Source organism: Salvia splendens, chromosome 15, assembly GCF_004379255.2.
Source record: "Salvia splendens isolate huo1 chromosome 15, SspV2, whole genome shotgun sequence".
In the NCBI taxonomy this organism is placed as follows: domain Eukaryota; kingdom Viridiplantae; phylum Streptophyta; class Magnoliopsida; order Lamiales; family Lamiaceae; genus Salvia; species Salvia splendens.
This window is the reverse complement of record NC_056046.1, coordinates 20,078,863-20,089,118: the sequence shown is the minus strand read 5'-3', so window position 1 is coordinate 20,089,118 and position 10,256 is coordinate 20,078,863. Positions and strand designations below refer to the sequence as shown.

Genomic DNA, 10,256 nt, shown 5'->3' with positions numbered 1-10,256 from the left:
ATAAACAAGGGAACAAAATAAATTAAATTAAATCTCCAAGTAGGAATTAATATGGTGGGGGCCGAAAATTTCAAGAGGAAATTTGTACAAGGAAATTATTTAAATCCCCAATTAAATAGAATAGGATTTAAATTAGGTAATTTCTTTATGGAAAAAGGCTCCCATAAAAAGGCAATAATTAATTAAATTCCCACAAAGGAAATAATGCATAGGGGCGTGTGATATGGAGGAACAATAGAAGAAAAAAAAATATTCACATCCCCAATTAATTAGACATAGGAATTTATTTGAATAAAAAGGGATCCCACAAATTAGGAAACAATTAAAATATTCTCCAATTTTATTGGAGGGGGCCGAAAATGCTAGGCTAAATAGCCAAGGAAAAATATCCCAACTCTCTATTTATTTTGGGTGAAGAAATACATTATCACATGATTTAATTGGATTAAATTCAAAGGAAGGGAGTCAATAAAGTACCAATTAAATCAAAAGGATATTAATTCTTTCTCCTATAGGAAATTTTCGAAAACTCCCAAGGAAAAATAAAATGGAGTTCGAATTTCATGTAGTACAACTTATGGGTCATTTGGTTTGGATTTAATTTGGATAAGTATCCCAAAATAATTAATTAAATCCACAAGAAGAAGTATTATTTCAATAATTAGGAAGGGCCGAATATTTCAATGAATCGACTCGAGAAAGGATAAATGCATGATCCTATTAATTATTTCCCCACATTGGAATAACATAAATCTCAAGCTCGTCATTCCACAATAACCACGTCAATTTATTTCATACAAAGCACTTAATCACATAGAATCAAACGTTTCAGAATTCCCCAAAATTCCAATAACATAATAAAAAGGGTCACAAAAGTATGGGATGTTACACGTTCCGTCCCGGAGGGACGGTTCCGCCGCGGGACGCGTTGCAACGTTCGTCCCGTCCCGTAGCCCGTATCCACGAGACAAGGGACACGCCGTCCCGTCACGCACCCAGGCGACATGTCGCGCCCCCGATGCATGCGTGACGCCCACTCGCTGGCCCGTGAGTGGGCGTCGTCACGGATGACGCAATAATTCGTTTTTTTTTAATTCGAATTTTAATAAAAAAAATTTATTTTTCAAACGGTAATGTTACCGTTAATTTATTATTTTTTTAAAATTTTTTTTATTTATTTACTCTATAAATAATCCTATTTCATACTCATTTCACACACAAACACACATTTATTCCTCTCAAATCCTCTCTATAACCACTCCAATTTCATCTTAAATCAACTCAAACAAATGGATCCTTTTTAGCAAATGCGTCAACTAATGGAACAATCACTTGAAGAAGATCGACGCCGAGAGGCGGAGGAAGCCGCGCCGCTTCCACGACGCTCCCGGACATACATCCATCGCAACCGGGAGGAAGCCGCCGCAAGGTTAGTATGCGACTACTTCTGCGATAACCCGATTTGGGGAGAAACCTACTTCCGTCCCCCTTTCCGCATGAGTAAACCGCTATTTCTCCACATCGCGAATACTTTGGCGGCCCGGGAAGAGTTCTTCCGAGGAGGGTTCGACGCGGTCGGGCGTCCCAGCCACACGACGCTGCAGAAATGTACTGCAGCAATCCGTCAGCTTGCGACTAGACAAACGGCCGACATGTTCGACGAATACCTCCACATCGGAGACACCACTGGGCGCATGTGCTTGCTCAAATTCTGCATAGGCGTCCGGGCAGCCTTAATCGACGAATTTCTCCGGAGGGCAAGCACGACCGATTGTTAGTTCCTCCTCGACCTGCACGAACAATTGCACGGATTCCCCGGGATGCTTGGCAGTATCGATTGCATGCACTGGCAATGGAATAATTGCCCGGTGGCTTGGAGGGGGTCCTACACGAGCGGCCACAAAGGCACCCACCCAACCGTTGTACTCGAGGCCGTTGCCGACTACCAGCTTTGGATCTGGCACGCTTACTTTGGAGTCCCTAGCTCGAACAACGACATAAACGTGCTCCACCGGTCCTACCTCTTTACCGAAGTTTTGGATGGTAAAGCGTCGGCCATCAACTTCGTCGCCAACAACCGGCTATATAAAATGGGGTACTATCTCGCCGACGGCATCTACCCGAAGTGGCCGACCTTCGTGAAGACGTGCAACAGGCCTGCGAACCCAAAGCAGGCTCTTTTTGCGCAGAAGCAGGAGGCTGCTGGCAAGGATGTGGAGAGGGCGTTCGGGGTTCTCCAAGCGCGCTTCAACATCATCAAAGCCCCGGCTCGTTCGTGGTTCATGTAGAGCATGGTCGACATCATGTATACGTGCATAATCTTGCACAACATGATTGTCCAAGACGAAGGACCCGAGGCGGGAAATTGGTTCGACCCCGAATCCCTCGTAAGCTCAACCGCAAGTAGTCCGCCGCGAAGTGGAGCGCATCCGTCAATACAAGAACGGTTGTCTATTCGGGCAAGGACACGCGACTCTAGCGCCCACGCCCAACTCCAAGAGGATCTAATTGAGCACATTTGGGAAAACTTTGGCAGAGAAAATTAAATTATGTCATTTTTATTTTTTTAGGATTTTAATTATGTCCATTTTCTATTTTTTGAATTTTAATGTTGTTTTAATTTTAATAAAGTGTGTTTGTTTTAATTGAATTGGATTGGAAAAAAAAATAAAAATGAAATTTAATGAATAGTAATTTAAGGGACGGTTAAGGGACCGAGCATTGCAGGTTCCGTCCCTTAGTTAAGGGATGGAGGAATAAAGTACAGTGGGGCCCTCAAATAGTAGTTTAATGGACGATGGGGGGACAGCGTTGTGGATGCTCTAATACTTGCTACATATCTCAACGCGTTACGTGAAAAATACATGTGACCCATACATCGCAAAAAAGTTATACTTAAGTATAGACAAACACGTGAGATGTGAGATGCTAAGAAATGATGCAGAAACAACATAGTAGATAGTTCATATATCATCATTATCGACCTCAATGTTTGGGTGTGCAGAATTCAGATGGCTGTAGCAGTCGTAGGAGCTGTCAAACGAATTCAAGCATACCCAGCAAACGTGACTCCCGCACCTGGACTCGATGTGGTTGCACCCGTCCACCTTCTCGACTGTGGACCCACACCCGGGGCAGGTCTTCACGTTATCTTTCCCCATGCTCCACTCCTTGAGCGATGAGTCTGGATCAGCTTTCAACTCGTGATACTTCTCACAAGACATGAAGCACACGCCACATGCGATGGCTGCAGCAAAAAATAGTTGATGCATTGTAGAAGTATTTTTTTTGGAATATATGGTAAAAGGTACTCCTAAATCAGAGGTATTAGTTAGCAGATCAATCAAAAGGAGTGCTAAAGAACATAAAACTCAAAACAAGATATAAAGACTTTAAAAGATTTCACCCTCAAAACGAGATCTTTACGAACATTCTCTCTTAAAAATTGCCAATTTCTCGATAAAATCTCTCCCAAAAACCACAGTGATTTACAGATTACATCTATCTTCATCCATGAGTCGAAATTTGTCAAATGCTATAAGATCTTGGTGGATCTCTGTAGTTCTCATACGCATATCGAGCTGTATCACATTTCTGCCAAATATCTTCGCACATCTTCACCGAAGCCTCAGAGAATTTTGTCAGCTTATCGAGAACCTTTGTCAAACTCGGCTGCACACAGCTTATGTGCGATGGTCTGTCCCCGTCCTTGTCTTCTTCGACTTTGGCATCTGCTTCGTCAGTCTGGGACTCACCCGTGTTCCCTGCCTTGCGCGGCTCTTCCAACTGGTTTCTGACAGTGCGTCGCAGGTCGGCCAGGAAGGCTTTGATAGCGTCACTGACTTCTTCAGATGGCAGAGATTTGATCCCAGCTGACCAGTCCCGACAGAGGACGAAGATGGATGGTGCCAGGCTGCGTCGTGGCGGGGAGAAGACCCGTCTTCCCTTTCGTTCCCGTGGTTGGAGAATACAGTTCTGCAGCCAGCTGTTGAGAGCTTCCACGTAAGATGTGTAGCTGTTGATCCAGTCGGCAAAGCTTAGGCCGAAGTACTCAACCTCTTCTTGGAGCTGGTTTATGATCTGCCTCTGTGTTTCGCCTAGTGGCGCTACTGCCGAGCTTTTGGTGTGGTATGCTAATGAGATGGTGATGTACTGTGAATGATGGCATTCGAGCATGGCTTTCCACATTGTTGTCAGTCTGGAAATGATATTAAAGATAACAATCAAGAATGGCTTTGGATGACAGAAAAGGTTCAATGTGAACCAAGACATATGATGATGATTAGAAATATTTGGGTCGAGAAATGAAAATTCCATCTTACCCTTGAATAAGTTCTCGGAGCTGTGGGAGCAGCTCTTCGTCCCGCATTTTCTCTATCCGTTTCGATATTGAATCAACAGCATGAAGTGCCACTCTAATTCTTGAATGGAGATCTTTCACAGCGGCCCGAGTTTTGTCGATTACATGAGGGCTAAGATCCTTGGCAAATTGATGCCGGAGCTGATCACACTTTCGGTCATATTCTCGCTGTATGGACTCACTGGCCTACAAAGAGAGAAATATCTTGAAATTAAGGAACAATGGATGACAGCTTTCAGCAATCACATCTCTGCTCAGATCTAAAGCATTCATGGGGCTTCACATCATAATTGATGGCAAACATTCATATAATCGAGTAAAACATACGCTGAAGCAACTTTTAAATGTCATGCAAATAGATTCTTTAAAAAGCTTGTATGATTTGGTGGTAAGCAAGAAGGGTTGATTGATCAATACTTGAAAATGCACCTAACGGAATGCAATTTTTAAGTCAAAGCATGATATAACCCCTGTTTTTACTTGCATTTTAAGCAAGATGCATTAAATATGAAGGGGGGGAACGGTTATAATTGACAAGCATATGACCGTTATCCAGTTTTTAGTAGTGAAACAAGAATTCTGCTCTGCCCTTCCAACTCAATTATCAATACATTATACATAGTGAGGAGTGAGGTTACTGTAAACAACGCAGAAAATTATGCATTTGTAATAAAAGCTGAAATGCAATTCGTAATACTAAATCATCAAAGGTAAAAACGTATTACTCAAAAATTAATCATATTGCAAGTAGGAGTTCAAGTACCTTCACTTCATCATATAACTTTCTTTCCCATGCGTAGAGTCTATCAAGTGTGGAAGAGTGACTTCCAGAAATCATGCAGAACTCGTCAATGTATTCGCTTCCACTATCATCATCATCCTTCATTGCAAGAGGGTTCCTGGAAGAAGAAGATTTTGATGATGTCGTCCTCTTCCAAGTTATCACCTTGGTAACAATTTGATCTGGCATTGTAACATATGTTAAGAGTTAGAATATTATCATTAATTCTTGTGCAAGATGGTTTGATTCTAAATATTAACTTTTCAATAAATTGATATGAGATTCCCAACTTCAGTCCATGCTATTTACATGAAGGTAATGCAATTTGCCATAAATAGTAATAAATGAAGTCACCACGACACCGCCTAATATTTTACAGAGTATAAATAACGAAAAATACTCGTAATTATGATCACCACCAAGAAGCACAAAAAATCACCCAAAAGCTCTTGCATCAAACATGCATACCATCAGATATATTAGCCCTTCCACCTTGGCAACAACTTGCTCCAAAAGAGTTTAAATAAACTGAGGCTGATGAAGCTCCTAAAAACACAGAACTGCACAATTAATTCTCACATACTACACAGGAAAAGCAAGCCCCGTTCTCCGGGACATCACATTTTGGCATAAAAAGAAGTTCATTACCTCTGGCTTCAGTATACCCAACATGAATTTTGTTGGCCTCGAGCATTCTTGAGACCTCCCTTCCTGATTCAGAAGCTCTAAAGAATCGACTATCAATGTCCTTAGTGCTAGAGAGAAAATCTTTTGCCCTGTGTGTTATAAACTCAGAAGGATCCTCCCTTTCAGCACATATATCATTTTCCACCAAAGGCTTGCTCATCTTCGAGTTAGATTGCCCTGCAGACGCCTTACCAGCCATTTTCCCACTCGCCTCTTTCCCAACGGCCATATCCTTCACTTCACCCTCAACCCTTTGCTGACTATTCGCCAATCTCCCATTCCCATTAGTAGGACTCTCCAATTTGGGAGTCATGGACACCTCGTGTTCATGAATCCCAGAATCGCCATAAATACCCGCATCATCAGCATCAACATTCCTATCTTCCCCTAGAAACCTAAAACTCTTGTCAGCTGGGTCAAAGTAATCCCAACCAGAGTCATCCGGAGGCGGAGGAGGTGGCGGAGGCATTGAAAATTCGCCTTCCTCAACAAATGCATTCCTGGTATTCAACTTAACAGTAAACGCAGTAGCCCCAGAGGACCTCATATAACTAACCCTAGCCTTCGAGAGGGGGCTTCCGTTGGAATCGGAGGTACCACCAAGGTGAGACGGAGAGGGGGAGGGGAACAACGAGTGGGAGGGGGTTTTATCGAGCTCGGTTGCTGAAGCAGATAGAGAGGTTTCCACCAAAACCTCAGCCTCTGCATACCTCCTAAGGGAAATGCCTAGGTTTCTAAGAGATTGAACATACGATACATGTGCAGCTGCTAAAGCATACCTAGAATCAATCGCTTGCTTGATAAACTTTTTCCTTTCTCTACACAGCTTCAAAGCACTACTCCTCTCACCTTTTGAATTTGCTATTCCCATCCTTTTCCAACAAAATCAATTGATCTGACCTAGTTCATACCAATCCCCCTCTAAACCCTCACTAAACCCTCCACACTTCAATTTCTCACTAATTCAATTTTCAACAGCACTAATCATCATCATTTCTCTAATTTCACTGCTTCCTCAAAACCTTCACCTAAATAAAAGCAAAAAAAAACTGTAAACAAAATAAACAGCTCAGTTTAAACTTTTTCCACAAGTGAAGAAGAGATGAATGCTAAAAAAGTAACGAAAAAGAAAACTAACGCAAATAGGAAAATCCACGAATTAAACCACGGAAGCTCACTTTACTTTTTGCAGAAGAGCTGGTTAGAGAGAGAGAGAGAGGGCCAGCTGAAATGGAATGTGTGCGAGTGTGTCTTCTTCTTTTTCAAAGCGCAAACATTTTGTTTTGCTGCGCTTTTTGAGTGGGTTTGAATATTTTTTTTAATGTGAGTACAAATTTATTATTCAAAAAATAAAATAAAATAAAATAAAATGTGCTTGACGTGACCAAAATGCCCCTGGGATTTCCCATTTAACGGCTACCTGCATATCTCTATTTTTAGAGTTGTTGTGTTGTCGTGAAAGGTACTACCATTAATGCCCCTAATGTAATGTTTGGTTACTTTTGAATTAAATACGTGTATTATTTGTGTTAGATTAATCACTAGAAATTAATGCATAATTCTGTATTTGTCTTACACATTAGATCTGCTTAAATATTCTGTTTTTGTTTTTTTAATACGAGAATCTGAATTGAAAGCTGTTGGTGTAGAATATGCAATTGCAAAGTATATCTGAGTCTCTATTATTTTAGAAAGTCTTAAGATTCCTAAGTATCTTATAATAACTTTTTTCTGCAGCTTTAGATTCTGTTAAATTGGGGTGAGTGAGTATTCAAAATGCTACTTTTTGTTATAACATTTTGTAAGCGTTAATAGGTAACATTATCCTAATTTATAAGCCGTTGGTAAAAAAAACCACTTAATTATTGCGTGAATTTAATGGTTGAACCCAAACAACCTTGATATTTATTATAAACTCAGTCCTCTAAAAATAAAAACCCTTTCCCCCTTTCTAGTCTGTCTCTTAAAAAAAATTATATCTAAGAAAATTTTTTTCCACGAATACATTTTTCTTTCTATCTCTCTTACTCTACTAATTTTATATTAAAACTTATGTTATTTTAAATGTTCATATTTTTAGGAGACTGAGAGAGTGTATATTAACTGTAAGTGTGTAAATCATGAAATAATTTTGAAATTAAATAAAAATTAGAAATTTACTTTTTGTTGTAATTTAATTTCTCATCCACGTACTAGTTACTAGGGGTGGGTCGGTACGGTATACCGTACCGACCGTGCCATACCGCATACCGTACCGGAAAGTACGGTATGAAAAAATTCAATACCGATACCGTACCGAATTTTCGGTATACCGGAAATTCGGCATGATATTTTTTTATACCGGTTACCATACCGTTATTACGGTATACCGTAATAACGGTATGGTAACGGTAACGGTATACCGAAAAAAAAACCTATTGTGTCCAAAATATTTAAAATAACAATTCAAGTGTTCAACTATTTAAAAAAGCCCAAAACAATAAAACTTCATCACAATCAAATCTTGTTCATAGCATTCAAATTAATAAAACTTCAACATTCAAATCTAAAACAATTTATGAAGTCATGATCAACAACATTATCTTCATTTCTTGCAACCTCGTTGTCTTCATTTCTCAAAATTCCACAAAATATCGTTGATAAAATGATACTTTTGTTTTAAAATGATAGTTTAGATTTTTTGGATGATAAAATGATACTTTTGCATCATAAAATGATAGTTTGAGGGGATAAAATGATAGTTTCAAATGATAAAATGATACTTTTGTTTAATAATGATAGTTTTAGATTTTTTGGATGAAAAAATGATACTTTTGCATCATAAAATGATAGTTTGAGGGGATAAGATGATAGTTTCAAATGATAAAATGATACTTTTCTTTAATAATGATAGTTTTAGATTTTTTGGATGATAAATGATACTTTTGCATCATAAAATGATAGTTTGAGCGGATAAAATGATAGTTTCAAATGATAAAATAATACTTTTGTTTTAAAATGATAGTTTTAGATTTTTGTGTGTGTGTTTGTTTAATTGTTTGTATACGTGATATCACTGCATGTACTATTGGATGACTATTAAAAAGTGAGGATCATAATACATGAATTAATTTATCGTTACAGCAATAAAATTATAATAAACTATTACTCCGTATTGTTAGCCTTGATTCTCTATTAATTTATGATGGTATTGATCTGTGATGGAGAGGGTTTGAAGCCCAGTAGTGAATCACGCCAATTGTAAGGAAAAAATATTTAAAAAATATGTGTGGTCCAGATTTGGTTATAGGGTTATCACATAAATTAGGGGTTATCATATGATCACAACCATATATATATATAGGGGAGTGATCAAAGTATAACTAATTTTAAGTGTATAACTAAAGAACAAATCTCAGCCATACATTTTGTTACTCCAAATTAATCCTATGGCTTAAACAAACTTTCAGATTTTTATGAAAAAACACTTGTCCAAGGGCATTTTGGGAATTCAATATCTCAACATGAATTGCTGCATAACATATAATCATCATCGTGATCCAATCTTACCAAATTCATGGGCAAATCCGATCGCCTAGAGGAGCTTCGCCGCGAGATAAGCCGCGGAGGCCTCTTCGGCGATGTTGAAAGTGCCCAGCCAGATACGTTTCTTGAGCCGACGATCCCTCACTTCGGCTGAGTACTTCCCCGATTTCCTCTTGTGCAAGCCGACGAATCAATCGCGTAGCGCCGCTCCTGGGGGTAGAACATCACCTACTACACCGGAATCGGCTACCTCGCCGGCGCCGCCTAGGGCCTCGCCACCGCGGTCAAGGCGATCGAGCCAACCGATACCACAAAGCTCAAAATCAACCGGATCCTCAACGGCTTGGGGCACAGGGGGCGCCAGATCGGGAACCGCTGCGGCGTGATCGAGCTGATGTACACTGGGCTCGAGAGCGGCATGGTCACGTGGAGGGATACGGACGACGTGATCAACAGCGTCGTGGCGGGATTGGCCACTGGAGCGCTGTACAAGGCGGCCTCGGGGCCGAGGGCGGCGGCGCTGGCAGGAGCGCTTGGAGGCGTGGTGGTAGGAGCTGCTGTTGCTTCCTGATTTCTCTCTGTGTAGGTTTTATATCTCTATTCAAATTTCTGAAATTTTTACTTTGAGAGAATATAAACTTTTTTTGGAATTTGAATTCGGAAAAAAACGTTGTGGAATCTAATTTTGGTGTAAAATGCGATGACGAAGGAGTTGAGCAAGAAATTGCAATTCAACGATGGAATTGAGCAAGAAATTGCGATGGACTTGTAGAACTTGAGTTCGGAGAAAAAATGTCTTGATTCGGAGGATAAAAACGATGGAGATGAGACAAAGTAGATTGATAAATTAAAAGCTAATTAAAACGATCACTAGCATGATTTTTACTTCACTGTTGTTAACAA

The 10,256-nt window shown here is 40.0% G+C and overlaps 2 protein-coding genes across 5 annotated transcripts; one reads left to right on the top strand and one right to left on the bottom strand.

Moving 5' to 3' along the window:
* Window positions 1–3,356: 3,356 nt before the first annotated feature.
* On the bottom strand, window positions 3,357–7,128 carry LOC121767254 (protein ALTERED PHOSPHATE STARVATION RESPONSE 1-like). 4 transcript variants are annotated; one of them, XM_042163484.1, is made up of 6 exons: window positions 7,007–7,128; window positions 5,790–6,856; window positions 5,610–5,687; window positions 5,124–5,323; window positions 4,323–4,546; window positions 3,357–4,198 (listed from the first exon to the last, which is right to left on the bottom strand). In XM_042163484.1, the coding sequence occupies exons 2-6, from the start codon at window positions 6,697–6,699 to the stop codon at window positions 3,529–3,531; spliced, it is 2,082 nt and encodes a 693-aa protein (XP_042019418.1). In that variant the 5' UTR covers window positions 6,700–6,856; window positions 7,007–7,128; the 3' UTR covers window positions 3,357–3,528. The 4 variants fall into 4 exon arrangements, with proteins under 4 accessions (XP_042019418.1, XP_042019419.1, XP_042019420.1 ...); XM_042163485.1 differs by having other exon boundaries at window positions 7,012–7,110; XM_042163486.1 differs by having other exon boundaries at window positions 5,790–6,877; window positions 7,007–7,100.
* A 2,256-nt stretch (window positions 7,129–9,384) lies between these two features.
* On the top strand, window positions 9,385–9,924 carry LOC121766839 (mitochondrial import inner membrane translocase subunit TIM23-2-like). The gene is made up of 2 exons (XM_042163076.1): window positions 9,385–9,473; window positions 9,708–9,924. The coding sequence occupies exons 1-2, from the start codon at window positions 9,385–9,387 to the stop codon at window positions 9,922–9,924; spliced, it is 306 nt and encodes a 101-aa protein (XP_042019010.1).
* Window positions 9,925–10,256: the final 332 nt, after the last annotated feature.

Coding starts and splice junctions, on each gene's coding strand:
- LOC121767254 (XM_042163484.1), bottom strand. CDS start 6,699: ATGGGAATAGCAAATTCAAAAGGTGAGAGGAGTAGTGCTTTGAAGCTG. Junction 4,547..5,123: donor AGTTATATGATGAAGTGAAG/GTACTTGAACTC, acceptor CTCTCTTTGTAG/GCCAGTGAGTCCATACAGCG. Junction 4,199..4,322: donor CTCCGAGAACTTATTCAAGG/GTAAGATGGAAT, acceptor TATCATTTCCAG/ACTGACAACAATGTGGAAAG.
- LOC121766839 (XM_042163076.1), top strand. CDS start 9,385: ATGGGCAAATCCGATCGCCTAGAGGAGCTTCGCCGCGAGATAAGCCGC. Junction 9,474..9,707: donor GAAAGTGCCCAGCCAGATAC/GTTTCTTGAGCC, acceptor CTTGGGGCACAG/GGGGCGCCAGATCGGGAACC.